The sequence below is a fragment of the Triticum dicoccoides genome, chromosome 4A, assembly GCF_002162155.2.
Source record: "Triticum dicoccoides isolate Atlit2015 ecotype Zavitan chromosome 4A, WEW_v2.0, whole genome shotgun sequence".
NCBI lineage: Eukaryota > Viridiplantae > Streptophyta > Magnoliopsida > Poales > Poaceae > Triticum > Triticum dicoccoides.
The window spans coordinates 704,197,919-704,215,396 of NC_041386.1; the positions used below are offsets into that span (position 1 = coordinate 704,197,919).

Below are 17,478 nucleotides of genomic sequence, written 5' to 3' on the forward strand. Positions count from 1 at the left end.
CGTGGTAGGCATCCATGTCGGGTTTGAACTACTTCCGACACCGTATGCAAGTTGCGACACATCTAGCCATTTATCGACCTTTTTGACAGAGAAAACTTTAGAAATGCAAAACTTGTCAAAAACCCAAGCAACTTGGATTGGTGTCTTGAATTGGTCACAGAAACGCACTGAAAAAAATATTGGGGGCATGGATGCCTACCATGGGCATGCCACCTGCTGGCAAATGTTGGGGTCATTTCAAGAATGTCCAAAAAAACACCATGTTCAACGTAGCGTGTCCGAGTAGTCCTCCACGCCAGGTTTGAAGAAAAAATGTATTTAAATCATAATTTATATAGATACTTAAAACCTTCATTTTAAGTTTCTAACATAACTAACAAATACAAAATGATAGAATTGAAAACAACAAATGTTTTTTTATGCATTTAATAAATATTTAAACATAAAAGAATTAAAATCATAATTTAAAATAGTTACTTAAAACTGTTATTTCGGTATTTCAATTTTTTGGATAGGTTTCAAATATAATAAAGTTTAAAAAGGAGAAAATACAAATTTTTAAAAAAGATAGAAAAAACGAAAAAAATAGAAAAAGAAAAAGGAAATCTTAGGTCTTGCCCAACTAAGCGACGGCGTAGGTCCTGTTGGGCGACTATTGGAATTTGTTCAGCATTTAAATGTCATTTTAAAAAACTTGTTCACAAACCGGAAAAATGTTCGGGCAAATTTAGAACACTTTTTTGATATCATTTATTTAGTATCATTTCTAAAAAATGTTTTGGAATTTAATTTTTTTCCATGCTCTCAGAAAATGTTTGTTTTCACAATTTGTTTGTGCTTTTCAAAAAATTATTCGCATTTAGACATTCTGAAAGAAAAATAAAGACACAAACATTTTTTGAAATTACCTTACAATTTTTGAAAATGCAAATATTTTTAAATTTATGAACAAAAATTGGAAATAACAAACCTTTTCAAATTTTGAACAACATTTTGAAAGCGCGGGCATTTTTTTGAAAAGAAAGAAGAAACATAACAGGAAAAGGAAAATAAATAAAAAGAAAACATGGAAAAAAGACCAGTTCACAAAGTTTTTCTAAAATCTTTTTAAAATTCCCAGCCCATCCATTACTTAATGTGTCTAGCTTTAGATCGCTCACGAAAGGTATCCTATCGCAGTGGTTCTAGACGCAATTTTCAGTGATCGTGGGTTCGATCCCCAGCTCATGCGATCCTTATTCGCTATTTTTGACCGCATGCCATCCCAAATGGGCCGGCCCAAGTAAGCTGCCCTGCATATACGTTTCTACAAAAAAGTAGATACAGATTGTGAAAAGTCCATACTACCTTAGATTCTAAGAACAAATTGTGGCATGCACATCTGGTCCGTGCAGTGAAGCTAATCCTCACTAGTGAGAGAGAATTTAATCTGAATAAAATTCTTCATGATCGAAGTAAGGTTAGCCATGAGATCGCAAAGTTTGCTAAACTTTTTTTCTCCCCAGATCGTGTGCATGATCAATTTTTTGACTGTGCTACACAATCTATTCTTATTCAAGGGATGCACAAAAGAAATCGTAACTTAACAGACTTTTTGCTCATCATTTTCTTGTTCTTGAGTACAAAGCTTGAACAGGCGCGATTCAGATATAGTGTGTACAGTGATGTCTTCTTAGCTATTTATCTAAAGTTAAAAGGCTAGCTTAAACCTTGTTTTTTTATGAATCTTCTACATGTTTATTTATACGAAAAGCTGTGAATTAACTAGTTCATTTGCTTTTGTTCTTACTTCTCTTAGCTGCGTCTCATACGTAATCTAATTACAAAAAGTATGGCATTTCACTTATCTAGTGAACAGGAGGAAATATAACCCTGAAAGCACATATATTGTGAACTATATTCGCTTTCACTTATCTAGTCAATACGGAGGAAATATAACTACCACATAATTCACATCTTTTCAATAGTAAAAGAAGAGCAGCAAACTGGTATGGTTTTATGGCTGCTCTTATTTGTAGCAGTGTGTTTTACGACCAAAAATTTAAGTGTGCACCAATTGGGTGAAGACCTCATTGGTCCACATCTCTTTGCAGTTTATTCTAAAATCTCAGCTCGTCGGCAAGACACAACAAAATTTTAGCAAAGAATGTGGCACCTCATGACTTCTCACGCGAACTGACACAACAACATTTCAAATGGTCCAGAGCTATATTTAACAAGGCAGAGTGAACGATAGCCAGAACTTCAGTTAATTAAGTATATCGCATGGTAAGTGTGATGCTGCAGAATTGTGTGACTCTTGACTCATGAGAAGTAACAATAACAAGCATTACCAACTGGCAATAAATTGTCATATGTCATATGTCAAATTGCATGGCGCTACTTGTGTGAGAACTAAAGCAACACCAATCTGAATAATCAAGATTAGCAAGTCCAAAATTCCATTTAATTAATCTCCCTGGTATCAGAGTACAACAACATATGGCATACAAGCGAGAGGGTTGAATGTAAGAATGATCTCATGAAAATAGAAAGCTACCAACAACCACAAAAGTAACTAAAAGTATATTATTTTACAAGAACATCTCTAGACCTTGCTCGTGGATATATTTAATTCCTCTTTTGGGGCCATGTGTTTGTTCATGTTGCACACTCTCACAAGCTCTTCAAGTTTTCAACACAAAGAGATTGCTACGCTACATCTAGATACATAAAGCCCAAAGTGGTTTATGCAGGCTGGTCTCATTTTACTGCTGGAAGCCATGAAATGTGCGACAGTTCGCAAGAAAATGAGAAATGCTAGCTCAAAATTTGCACAACAACATCACCCATAAAGCCACACTCCTAAACTTTCTCCATGGGTGCTCACTTTGCCACAAAATCCAAGCTGCCTCTTTTTCCCTAACCATAGAAGAGTGTTTGTTCATTCTGACACTCAAATGCCATACACCAAGGTCCAAGGGTTACAGCTTGCTACGCCGCATTTAGATATATGACGCCCTGGCACTAGTTGGTGTACATCCGCTCTCATTAAGAGCAGTGTGTTTTATGTTCGAACTTTGAAGTGTATGCCAATGAAGCGGAGGGTAGACGGTGTATCGACATCTCCTTGCAGTTTCTTCCAAAATCTCAGCTCACGATGAGACACAACAAAAGTTCAGCAAACAATGTAGCACCTCCTGACCTGATAACTGGCGGAAGGAAAGCGAATACCAGCATAGCCAACGGATCATATATAACAAGGAAGAGTGAGTGATGGCTAAAACAATCACATGATAAGCATGATGCTTTGGAATTGTGTGACTCGTGCCTCATGTGGTGTAACAGTAACAAGCATGACCAATTGACCATAATGCAACAATGACATGAAGGAAGTCATCATATGTGAAATTGCAGTGCGCAAGTTGTGCGATCACTAAGGCCACAACAATTGGAATAGTCAAGCTTAGCAAGTCCAAGAATTCAGTTAATTGTACTCCCTAACATCAAAGATGTTTCTCAATCAAGTTCGGTTATCTCCAAGACAAGCTAAAGGCCTTCACTTCATCCAAATAATGCACCTATATGAGCACCATAACAACTACTGTGAATATGTAGATTTGTATAAGATGGACTTTTAAGCAACACTATTTGCCCCAATTGAAATTCACATTACCTCATCTGCTATGCACAGCTGTGGTGACAGAAAAACCAATGCAATGGCTTTTCATTCCGTCATTTTGCTGCTCTTGAGAGTAAGCATTGCTGGTAAGTTGTTTGAAAGCTTTGCTCAGAAATAAGTTGTACAGTACTATGCATTGCTGCCATTTTATACCATTCAGTGACAACGATGCAAAGTGTGACTGACATGATAATTTACTCTACCGTTTCACTAGAATTAGAGTGGGTTCTCTGAATTTGTTCAGTTATCAACGTCAAACAACGACTTTGTTCACTTGTCTCTCCATGGAACACAACATGGGATGCAGACAAGAACACAACATGGGAGTTCTGAAAATTTTCAGTTATCAACTTCACTCGACGAGTTTCTTGAGTTATCTCCCTGAATTCTGAAGCAATTATGCACCATGATTTTCTTACTTTTTCTCTGCATGGAACACAACTTGGGATTCAGACAAGAACAAACTTGGCATCAAAACACGAACATTTCAGACCATACAAAGATTATATACAACATGGAGGATGGATAAAACAGTCTTCTGATTCCATTTTATTTGTGACTCTCAACAAAGATTTCAGGCTTGAAAGTGATGATTGAATGCAAACATGATCTCAAGAAAACCGAAATCTGCCAATTAACAACCACTGAAGTAACTAAAAGTAAATTGAAAGTATTCTATTATAAGAACATCTAGCAACTTTCCTTGTGTGGATCTTTACTTCCTCTTTCCCACCAATGGTAAAAAAGAGTTTGCTGATACATTTACATACATCAAGCCCAAAGTGGTTTATGTGGGTTGCTCTCATTTTACAATTGAAAAGTTGTGAACTCTACAGCAGTTCACTAGAAAATGTGAAATGCGCTCTGAACAGGCATGTCACAGGCAACAGCTATACAAGCGATCCTTACTATCTCTTTTTCGCCGATCATTGAGTGTCGTTTCCTGGTTCTGCACACTCATTCATACACTTAAGATGCCATACACCAACGGTTACGGCTTGCTACACTGCATTTGCATACAACATGCCCAAACTGGTGTATGACTGGTCTCATTTGGAGTAGTGTGTTTTATGCCCGAAATTGTAAGTGTGCACCACTGCGGGGTAGAGTGGATTGTTGGTCCACGTCTCCTTGCAGTTTCTTCTAAAATCTCAGCTTATCGGTGAGACACGACAAAAGTTCAGCAAGGAATGTGGCACCTCATGTCTTCTCACATTCTCACCTGACAACAAACTGTGAGCAGCATTGCAAATGGTCTAGAGATGTTATATACTGTATAAGATATATAAAGAAGGCAGAGTGAGCGAGGGCCAGAACTTCCGTTAAATAAATCACACAGTAAGCATGATGCTTCGGAATGGTGTGACTCATGGCTCATGAGGTGCAACCATAACAAGCATGATGCTTCGGAATGATGTGAGTCATGGCTCAACAAGGGCATGAAGGAAGTTGTCATATGTGAAATTGCAGGGCGCTACTTATGTGAGCAGAGCACTAAGACAACAACAATTGGAATAATCAAGATTAGCAAGTCCAAAAATTCAGTTAAGTAAGCTCCCCATAACAACCAGTGTGAATATTTAAATTTGTATGGGATGGGATTTTAAGAAACACAATTGGCCCCAATTGATACTCCCATTACCACATCTGCTATGCACAGCGGTGGTAGCAGAAGGATCAACGCAGTGTGGCTTTTCATTCTGTCATTTCCCTGCCCTTGAGTGAGCATTTTTGGGAAGTTGTTTGGAAGCTTAGTTTAGAAGCAAGTTGTAACATGCATTGCAGCCATTTTACACCTCACTGACATCAATGTAAAGTGTGACAGGCATAATAATTTACATAATTTATTTACTCTACCAATTCGCTAGAACTAGAGTGAGTTCTCTGAATTTTTTCAATCAACGAGCTTGTTCAGTTATCTCTCTGAAGTCTGAAACAATTGATTTTCTTACCTTTTCTCTTCATGGAACACAACATGGGATACAGACAAGAACAAACATCCCATCGAAAACTAACATTTCAGATGATACAAAGATTGTATACAACATGGAGGATGAAAGAAATAGTCTGTTGATTCCACTTCGTTTCCAATACTCTGAACAAAGATTACTGGGTTTCATATAACAAGACTGAAGTTCTCCGAATCTGTTCGGTTATCTCTCTGAATTCTGGAACGTTTCAGATGTGATTCCAACAAGAACAAATATCCAAAGGTATACACATTTCAGATGACACAGAAATTATATAAACAACATGAAAGAATTGATGAAATAGTCTACGATTCCAACAGGAACAAATATCCAAAGTTAAAGATATTTTTTATCATCATTTTCTTGTTCTTGAGTGCAAAAGTTGAACGGGCGATTCAGAGATTGTGTGCACATTGGTGTTTTCTTAGTTATTTATCTAAAGTTAAAAGGCTAGCTTGAACCTACTTTACTTTTGAATCTTCTACATACTGATTTATACCGAAAGCTATAAATTAATTAGTTCGCTGGCTTTTGTTCTTACGGTGTGTCATACGAAAGAAAATTATAAAAGTGTGTCGTTTCATTTATTTAGTCAACACGCAGGGAATATAAGCTCTGAAAGCAAATATGTTTTGAACTATCTCTGAGTGCAATTTATTTTAAGAGAAATATTGAAAGTTGTTAAATATGTAGCAGTTCACTAGAAACTATGAATAGTGTCAGAACATGCACAATAACAACAACTATCTTTAAATTTTTTTCTTGAATTGTATTAGCTCATTTTTGCCCACCATTGACGTTCCTATTTCTTGAGAGTTCACTGGATGCTATACACCAACGGTTACGGCTTGCTCGCTGCATTCAGATAAATCATGCCCAAACTGATGTATGGCTGCTCTCTTTTGTAGCAGCATATTTTACAACCGAAATTTTAAGTGTCGGCCAGTTGAGTGAAGACTTGATTGGTCGACATCTCGTTGCAGTTTCTTCTAAAATCTTAGCCCGTCGGTGAGACACAACAAAAGTTCAGCAAAGAATGTGGCACCTAATGACATCTCTCCTGAACCCCAACAAAAGGAGCGAGGTGACACAACGGCATTGTAAATGGTCTAGAGATATATAACAAGTCAGAGTGAGCGGCTGCCAAAACTTCAGTTGAATAAATCACACAGTAAGTGTGATGCTTCGGAATGATGTGATCATGGCTCGTGAGGTGCAACAGTAACAAGCATGAGTGCATGACCAACAACACAATGAGGGCATGAAGGAAGTTGTCATATGTCAAATTGCAGGGCGCTACTTATGTGAGTAGAACACCAAGGCAACAGCAATTGGAATAATCAAGATTAGCAAGTCCGAAAAATTCAGTTAAGTTGTTCCTGACTGAATCCGCGCTCTGTTGTTTCTCATATAAATCAGGCTCTGTTATCTCCTAGACAAACTGAAGGCCTTCAGTCCATCCACCATAATAGCTAGTGTGAACATGTAAATTTGTATGAGATGGGATTTTAAGCAACACAATTGGCCCAAATTGATACTCCCATTGCCTCATCAGCTTTGCAGTATGCACAACCGTGGTAACAGAAGGACCAATGCAGCGGCTTTTCATCGCGTCATTTTGCTGCTCTTGACTGAGAACTGCTGGGAAGTTGTTTGGAAGCTTAGTTCAGAAGCAAGTTGTAACATGCATTGCTGCCATTGTACACCTCAGTTATGCAAAGTGTGACTGGCATAATAGTTTAGATAATTTACTCTGCCATTTCACCAGAGCTAGAACGAATTCCCTGAATTTAATTCTACCATTCCAACTGAAAAAAAAAAAAGAAGAGCGGGTTCTCTGAAATTGTTCAGTTATCGACTGCAGTGAACGAATTTGTTCAGTTATCTCTCTGAATTCTGAAACAATTATGCATACAGGTTTTTATTACTTTTTTCTCTCCATGGGATGGACAAACACAAACATTTTAGATGATACAAAGATTTTATATGCAGCATACACGTTGATTCCATTTCCTTTCCGACTCTGAACGGAGATGGTTTCATATAACAAGAGTGAGCTTCTCTGAATCTTTGCAGTTATCTCTCTGAATTCTGGAACACAACACCACATGAGATCCAGACAAGGAAAAAAATATCCAATCCAACACACACATTTCAGTTTCAGATGATCCATTATATATACACAACATGGAAGGATTGATGAAATAGTCTATTGATGATTCCATTTCATTTCTGAATCTGAACAAAGATTACAAGTTCCATATAATGGCTGAAAAGAATGTATTAATGCTGTGAAATGTCCCTGCTGCTTCTTCTTCTACAAGCAGCTGATTCTTGCAGGGATCCTAGCTCAACAGCCAAAAGAATGAATAATTATTACTACATAGCTAGCTAATAACAATTGAATCTTTTTCTCCTATTATATCACTGTAAATAAACCAAAAGAGAAAAGCTACTAATACATCTTTGTTGATGGTGGTGATGAATGAATGAATGTATAAAAGAATTTGGTCAGCTTGTATTATGAACTTATGAACTAATGAATGAATGAGTCTCAGCAAAAGAACCACTGAAAAAGTTCAGTTCTTTCCTCTTCGCTTCACTTGGCCTCCTCCTGTTCAGCTTCAGCTCTGCAGAGAGTGCGAGGCGGTGGTGGACGCGGACACGGTCGCGCTGCCTCCTGCGCCGTCGCCGGCCGGCGCCCACGCCGTCACGGTGTAGAGCGGGGTGTCGAGCCACCGGAGCGTGAGCCCCTCGCCGTCGCCCTGCGGGTGCACGCCGTACTTGCCCGGCGCGAACATCCTCGCGATCATCCGCCCCTGCATCGCCTCCCGGTGGCCGATGCCGGCGCTCCGGAACCCGCCGTCCTCCATGCGCCGCCGCCACCCCGCGAAGCTCTCGTGCCGCTCCGACCTGTCGGGGCCCTCGAACGCCACCGCGTTGCGGATCTCCCGCGCGAACATCTCCTCCGCCTTGGCCCTGGCCGCGCTGGCCGGCGGCAGGCCGGCCGCGCCCACCGCGTCGAACGCCGCGGCGTAGTGCTGCAGCGCGCGCGCGAACCGCGCCTCCCACCGCCCGGCGTTCAGCCCCGCCGCCTCGTGCTCGCCGAGGAGCAGGACGGCGGCGCCCGTGCTGCGCACGAGCCCCAGGAAGTCGGACAGCGCGCCACCGGTCTCGTCGCGGAGCAGGCGGTGCGCGGCGAGGACGCAGTTCACGGCGACGCGCTCGCCGCGCTTGACGTGGAGCATCCAAAGGCGCACGTCCTCGAGGCGGTCCACCACGGCGTGGAACTCGAAGGCGAGCCCCAGCCCGGCGGCCACGTGCGCGAGGCGCGCGCCGGTGTCCTGCAGCTCCTGCCTGGACGAGCCGACGCCGGTGATCCGCACGTGCGCCGGCGGCTGCGGCGTCCGCGCCGCCAGGCTCTGTAGGAGGCTCGGCCACTGGAGGCCTTGCTTGATGTCGAAGTCGATGATGTGGACGCGGTCGTGGCCGTCGAAGGCGCGGAGGAGGCGCTCGTTGAGCGTGAAGTGGAGGAACCTCGGGATCGGGGTGACGCTGTTGAGCACGCGCAGCGCCAGGGCGTCGTCGTCGTCGTGGAAGGCGCCGTCGGTGAGCTCGCGCGGCGGGGTGACGTCGAAGACGTGCGGCCACATGTTGGCCGCGCGGAGCGCGAGCGCCTCGGCGAAGCAGGCGGCGACGCGGTGCAGCGGCGTGGGCCCGGACGGCGAGGCCGTCTCGCCGAGCCGCGCCAGGTAGTAGTTGGCGGCGTCGTGCTGGCAGCCGGCGAGGGCCTCGGCGCAGGCGGTGAGCGCGCCCACCAGCTCCAGCGCCTCTCGCTCCGCCTCGGGCACCACGAAGCCCCTCACGCCAGCAGGCTCAACGGGCAGCACGGCCGACGAGCCGCCGTCCGTGCCCGACGAGGACGAGGAGTGGGACGGCGACTTGCTGAACTCCTCCTGCTTGGCCGCGGCCAGCGACGAGGGCCCCGCGGCGGCCGCCATGCCGTGCGGGAAGGCCGCGGCGCTCGGCACAAGAAACACCTTCTGCTCCTCCGCCACCTCCTCCTCCTCCCCTCCCCCCTCCCCGGCGGCCACCTGCATCAAGGCCGCCGGCCCTGCAATGGATTGATGGAACCATACCTCGTCGCCGTCGCCGCCCATCCGCGTCCGCTTGGCGCGGGCGGCGGGGGCGCCGTACTCCTCCTCCGCGGCCGCCTCCTCGTGCGCGCGCTTGACGGCCCCGCCCCGCCTCTCCCAGTCGCCGCCGACGGAGGGCTCCGGCTTGGCGCCCCAGGAGACGGCCTGGGTGACCGGCGGCGCCGGGTGCGGCCGGAAGGAGCAGGTGCCGTTGCCTCCCCTGCCGTCGGCGCCCGGGGCGGCGCCGGGGACCGCCGAGTCGCCGCGGCCGGCCCGCTTGGAGAAGCCGCATGGTAGTCGCTGCGCCGTGCTCATCTGATGCCTGGACGACAAGGAGGAGCAGCCCGCCAACATCCCTGAGACAGGACAGGCGTCACCAGCGGATGCAGCAGCGCAATGTAGCTCCTCCTCTGAACTCCTCCGAACTTTCTTCTTCTTCCACCTCTGCTCTGGTGATCACACTCTCTCACTCACTCTCAAATCTCTCTCTGATATGTGGCTACAGCTTGAGCTTCAGTGAATGAATGGATGGATGGATGGATGGATGAATGTGGATCGAAAAACAGGGGAATGTTGGCGTTCTTGGATAGAAGAATTTGTCAGTCCAAAGAAAGAAAACGAGAGAAGAAAAGAAACGAAAAAAAAAAGAATGTAATCTATGTATTATCTGCTGTATATGCAGGAAAGAATTTGAGTGGTGGAAAGAATGTTTGGACTCTGCAGAAATGCTGCCTAGTACAAAAGAATGAACGAAGAAAGAAAGAATGGCCTATAACATCTACGAAGGAAGAAAGTAAGAAGATGAATCAGAAGCTGCCGGGCACTCTCTGCAGAGCCTCCTCGCCGGCGGCGAGCCCCAACACCTCCATGATATGTTTTCTTCTCCAAGAGAGGTAAAAGAATCAACCGAAGAAGAAGGGGGAAAAAGAAGCGGAGATCCTACAAGAAAAATCTAGGATGGATGCAATGCGATGCAGATGGGTTCTTGTCGCTCACTCTTCTATCCTACACCACACTGTTCTTACCTCCTCGCCATTGACGACCTTCACACCCTCTCACTATCCTATCCCTCTCCTCACTCTCTCTGACTGTGGCTGGCTCTCACTCCTCGTCTGACGATCTCACCTCACCTCCACTCTACTACCTATGGGGGGGAAAAGGAGGAAACGGCCTCGACAGCGAGCGTTGGCGGCGGGAACCCCGAGGCGCCGCGCGATGGGGATCGGACGGCGCAGGGGATGTGACCGTTGCCTCGCCTAGGGTCAATGTGACCGTTGCGGGAGCTGGCCCGGGCTGTCAGCCGGGGAGGCGGGTGCGGGTCACGTGACCTGGCCCGTCCGTTTCCTACCGTTGGGGCGCCCACCACGGGCGGGGCGTGCTGTGGGGTGGTCTGACGCTGCCGCGTGGGCCCCGCGTCAGGCACGGACGCGTCGCGTGGGTTGTACGCCACGCGGGACGGTTGGTTGACGGGGTCGCCGCGTCGTGCCACGTCGGACGCACGGCACGGCCCGCACGCGTGCCTTCCCTTGAATGCTTCCGGTGGAAGGAAGGTCGGCGCAAATGACAAAATACGCAAACGGCTGGCTAATACGTACGTTGAGGAGACAGCACTGGCGCTTGCCTGTACGGACGGCCCGGGTGTGCCCGGCCATGCTTGCTATCCTTTGGCAATGGCACGCATGGAGAAATTCACGCGCGCTCCTCGAATGTCCAAATTCCAGCAGTTTTTGCACGAACATCACGCACACAAGCATCTTGCTTGCAGAAAAAATTCAGAATTTTTTGATTTTGTTTCTGTTCTTAGTTTTTATTTTGCCCGGGCACATATGAGCCCGAGAGCAGAAACACTGCTCCCCAGAAAAACCACATAAATCATAGTTTCCGGTCGTGCCTTTTGATGATGCGGATCGAACCTCGAGATGAGGGTTGATCCGCTGTTGCTCCGATCTTTCACGACACAAAACTCCATCGCATCAAGAATTACTTACGAGTTTACGGAGATGTTCACAGACTCACAGAAACAACACGTCAACCCATACATCTGAAGGAATGCCGTGGACAAATTGTATAGGTTCAGCTTATAACCTCCTACGCCTCGCATCGCAGGAACTCACACGCCAACGTGTGACCGACGGCTGAAACACACACGATGTGTAATTTATCATAAAAATAATCTTATTCAAAATTCATAGAAAGTGGTAGTACATATTTTCCATGGTAAATTTTTGAACCAGAAAAATGCAATATTCACTTGCCATAGACATGGACATCTTTTGTAGATTTATTTTCCCGTAGAACATTCTTTTTGTAAATGACCCAAAATATTGCTGTTTTTTGTACAAAACAGTTTTCGAAACCCTATTTTATATAAATTTGGAACTGTTTAGTCATGAAGATATTCATATATTTGGCATATTAAAGCCCTTTATAGTCAACATAAAATACATTGGCCACAATATTTCTTTTGAGATAAACACAGTAATTTATTTGGCACCTGGAACTCAGCTAGCTGAGATTTGTCTATGGTCTCATTCACATGACATCATCATACATGTTGGCTAGACTTTTTCCTTCTCCTCAGGATTTGCACATGTCGTGTTGTTTTTTTGGGCTTGGCCTTCTGTTCTCCTGTCGCAAGCATACGAGTCCATAAGAGAAGTACTTACGTCTTAGCGGGCTGGCCTATACAACATATTTTTACTTGCCATAACACAGTTATGAGTGTTTTCTTCGCCATCCTAAAAATAGAGTGTTTTCTTCGTTGTTTTTTCAGTTTTTACTCAGTTCTGCAGTAATCACCAGCATGATATCTCTGGCGCACAGGATCTACCCCGGTTTTGTTCCATGCATTATTTATTTATTAAAAATCTATCAAATTGTTTTAAATATGATGGATTTTGCAGTTTGTCTGTGGGGAATCGGTTGCTATTTCTTTGCCCGGGAGGACCATCTCCTATTGTTGCTGGGTTGGGATTGGTTTTCATTAGCTATGTACACAAACAAACAAAAACACTATCTACATGGGCTTGTCATCACACGAAGAAAATATCATATAGGAGAAGGCAAAATCCACCCTACAGGAGAGTGAGTAGTAACAATATTTTAGAGAAAAATAACCAAGTTTTTTTTTTCTCAAAAAGGTATGGCCCAACTTGAAACATGCAATTGCGACCTCATTTTAAAACTTTCAGTTGCGACCCTAACTTGAAAACTTGCCGTTGCGACCCCACTTGAAAACTTGCAATTGCAACCCAAAACTTTGCAATCCACTTCAAAACTTTGTGTTGCGACTCCACTTGAAAACTTGCAGTTACAACCCCATTAAAAACTTGCAGTTGCAGCTCAAAACTCTTGCGACTCACTTGAAAACTTCAGTTACGGCTTCACTTGAAAACTTGCAGCTGCAACCCAATTTGAAAATTTGCAGTTGCGTCAACACTTGAAAACTTGTAGCCGCGACCCAACTGTGAAAATTTGCAGTTGCCACCTGACTTTAAAACTTGCACTTGCACCCCTCTTTTAATACTTGCAGTTGCGACTCCACTTGAATACTTGCAGTTGTCACCCAACTTGGAAAACATACAGTTGCGGACTGACTTTGAAAACTTGCAGTTACGACCCAACTTTAAAAACTTGCAGTTGCGACCCAGCTTTGAAAACTTGCAGTTGTGACCCGACTTTGAATACTTGCAGTTGCCACTCAACTTTGAAGACATGCAATTGCGACCTGGCTTTGAAAACTTGCAGTTGCGACCTGGCTTTGAAAACTTGCAGTTGCGACCCGGCTTTGCAAACTTGTAGTTGCGACCCGGCTTTTAGAATTTGCAGTTGCGACCCAACTTTGAAAACTTGTAGTTTCGACCCGACTTTGAATACTTGCAGTTGCGAGCCGATTTTGAATACTTGTACTCCCTCCGTTCCTAAATATAAGTCTTTGGAGACATTTCACTATGGACCACATACGGAATAAAATGAATGAACTACACTCTAAAATGCATTTATATACATCCGTATATGGTTCATAGTGAAATCTCTACAAAAACTTATATTTAGGAACGGAGGGAGTAGTTGTGACCCAACTCTAAAAACTTTTAGTTGTGACCCGATTTTGAAAAATTTACAGTTGCGACTCGACTTTGAATAGTTGCAGTTACAACCCCACATAAAAACTTCTAGTTGCAACCCGACTTAAAATTTGCAGTTGTGACAAGATTTGAAAACTTGCAGTTACAACACTAACTTGAAAGCCTGCAGTCTATGCCACATTTGAAAAACGGTTGTTCGTGATCAACATTTGAAAACTACACGATTGCGACTCCATCTAAAAACTAACACTTGCAACCCCAACTGCATAGATTGCAATTACGACCCAATTTGAAAAACGTGTAGTTGTGACTGGACTTAAAAACTTTGGTCACACAAAAAGTTTGACTGAAAAACGCTTGGAAAAGACATTTCTACTGCGAAGGAGGCATGAGCTTTGATATCATTAGAATAAAAAATGAAAAAAAATGTTAAGTAAAAATGAGGAATAAAAAATAAATTAAAAGATGAAAATAGGAAACAAAAATGGAAGAGAAAAACTAAAAAAATTTAGTGAAATTGCTGAACAATCAATTTTTCAATCTATGGTAACAAATGAATATTAAGCTAAAAAGAAAATGAATACACTAAATTAGGAAAAGAGAGAAGTTTGGAATAACGTTCTACAACATATAGTGAAATAAAGAATAAAAATAATAAAAATCAACAATTAATCATGAGAGAAAAAGAAGAAGAAAGAAAGTCATTACAAAGAGTTGACCCCTGGAAGCTACGGTCAACAAATGACAATAACATGATTCAAAAAAGAAAAGAAGTGACAATAACATGCACGGAAGAATGCAAACAGCTAGCAACGATTCACATCCTTGGATCATATCCTTTTTCTCTTTTTTGAATTGGTAAAGAAGAAGAAGAACAGCCCATACAGCCCAGCTCTGTAAACAAACAAAAAAAAACTACTAGTACTCATGCGCATGGGCTACCCTTGTACGAGACAGCCGCGTCGCTCGGACATAGCGCACAATACGACAATCTGATGGGTGAAGATCGAACGGTTAAAAAGGTGATTGAGGCCATAATTAAAACTCAACTAGCTGACTTTCAGCAAAACCGAATTTATTTTGTCTGGCTCAGAGCGTTTTTTGTAGCAACGTTCAGTTTTTTTTTGAAAATTGTTTTTTTAAGAATAGCAAAGCTCAGCTTTTTTTTGTGAATTGTTTTTTTTTGAATAGCAACGCTCAGATCGGTCGAGTGTGGCGTTTGTGGCCTGATACTTTCCTCTATCGGTAAATACCTGAGGGGCCCACACCCTGGCCAGGAGGGTGGGGACGCCCCCCCCCCCTACTGGGTGCGCCACCTGTCTCCTGGGACCCCTGGTGGCCCTCCGGTGCCCATCTTCTGCTAGTAGTGTTGATTACTCCTTGTAGTTGATGCTAATTGGTTTACTTGGTGGAAGATCATATGTTCAGATTCTTTATGCATATTAATACTCCTCTGATTATGAACATGAATATGCTTTGTGAGTAGTTCCGTTTGTTCCTGAGGACATGGGTGAAGTCTTACTATTAGTAGTCATGTGAATTTGGTATTCGTTCGATATTTTGATGAGATGTATGTTGTCTCTCCTCTAGTGGTGTTATGTGAAAGTCGACTACATGACACTTCACCATTATTTGAGCCTAGAGGAAGGCATTGGGAAGTAATAAGTAGATGATGGGTGGCTAGAGTAACAGAAGCTTAAACCCTAGTTTATTAGTTGCTTCGTAAGGGGCTAATTTGGATCTATATGTTTCATGCTATGGTTAGGTTTACCTTAATACTTCTTTTGTAGTTACGGATGCTTGCAATAGGGGTTAATCATAAGTGGGATGCTTGTCCAAGTAAGGGCAGTACCCAAACACCGGTCCACCCACATATCAAATTATCAAAGTACCGAACGCGAATCATATGAGCGTGATGAAACTAGCTTGATGATAATTCTCATGTGTCCTCGGGAGCGCTTTTCTCATTATAAGAAATTGTCCAGGCTTGTCCTTTGCTACAAAAAAGATTGGGCCACCTTGATGCACCTTATTTACTTTCATTGCTTGTTACCCGTTACAAATTATCTTATCACAAAACTATCTGTTACCTACAATTTCAGTGCTTGCAGAGAATACCTTACTGAAAACTGCTTGTCATTTCCTTCTGCTCCTTGTTGGGTTCGACACTCTTAATTATCGAAAGGACTATGATAGATCCCCTATACTTGTGGGCCATCAAGACTCTTTTTTGGCACCTTTGCCGGGGAGTGAAGCGCCTTTGGTGAGTGGAACTTGGTAAGGAAACATTTATATAGTGTGCTAAAATTTTCTGTCACTTGTTACTATGGAAACTAATCCTTTGAGGGGCTTGTTCGGGGTATCTTCGCCCCGACCAGAAGAGCAAAGAGTTGCTCCTCAACCTACTGAACCTACTGAAAATGTTTACTTTGAAATTCCTTCGGGTATGATAGAGAAACTGCTAGCTAATCCCTTTGCAGGAGATGGAACATTGCATCCCGTTTTACACCTTATCTTTGTGGATGAAGTTTGTGGATTATTTAAGCTTGCAGGTATTCCCGATGATGTTGTTAAGGGGAAGGTTTTACCTTTATCTCTGAAGGGAGATGCATTGACATACTACAGGCTATGTGATGATACGGGATCTTGGAACTATAAAGATTGAAGTTGGAATTTCACCAGAAGTTCTATCCTATGCATCTTGTTCACCGTGATCGTAATTACATATATAATTTCTGGCCTCGCGAAGGAGAAAGCATCGCTCAAGCTTGGGGGAGGCTTAAGTCAATGTTATATTCATGCCCCAATCATGAGCTCTCAAGATAAATGATTATTCAAAAAATTTATGCTCGGCTTTCTCTCAATGATCGCACCATGCTCGATACTTCCTGTGCTGGTTCTTATATGCTGAAGACTACTGAATTCAAGTGAAACTTATTGGAAAGAATTAAACGCAACTCTAAAAATTGGGGTTCCGACGATGGTAAGGAGTCAGGTATAACACCTAAGTTTGATTGTGTTAAATCTTTTATGGATACTGATGCTTTTCGTGGATTTAGCGTTAAATATGGACTTGACTCTAAGATAGTAGCTTCTTTCTGTGAATCTTTTGCTGCTCACGTGGATCTTCCTAAGGAGAAGTGGTTTAAATATAATCCTCCCATTGAAGTAAAAGTAGTTGCACCTATTACAGTTGAAGAAAATACTATTACTTATAATGATCCCATTGTTCCTACTACTTATGTTGAGAAACCACCTTTTCCTGTTAGAATAAAGAATCATGCTAAAGCTTCAACTGTTGTTCGTAAGAGTAATACTAGAACATATACACCTCCTGAGCAAATTAAAGTTGAACCTAGTATTGCTATGGTTAAAGATCTCTTGGATGATAATATAGATGGGCATGTTATTTATTTCTATGATGAAGCTGCTAATATTGCAAAACCAGATGCTAAGATATGTAGACCTGTTGTAGGCATGCCTGTTATTTCTGTTAAAATAGGAGATCATCGTTATCATGGCTTATGTGATATGGGTGCTAGTGCTAGTGCAATACCTTTTTCCTTATATAAAGAAATTATGCACGATATTACACCCGCTGAGTTGGAAGATATTGATGTTACAAT

General features: G+C 43.1%; 1 protein-coding gene across 1 annotated transcript; it reads right to left on the reverse strand.

The window, feature by feature from the left end:
* Nucleotides 1-7,827: 7,827 nt before the first annotated feature.
* On the reverse strand, nucleotides 7,828-10,897 carry LOC119288030 (protein DWARF AND LOW-TILLERING-like). The gene has a single exon (XM_037567645.1). The coding sequence runs from the start codon at nucleotides 10,119-10,121 to the stop codon at nucleotides 8,256-8,258; it is 1,866 nt and encodes a 621-aa protein (XP_037423542.1). The 5' UTR covers nucleotides 10,122-10,897; the 3' UTR covers nucleotides 7,828-8,255.
* Between the last annotated feature and the right edge of the window lie 6,581 nt (nucleotides 10,898-17,478).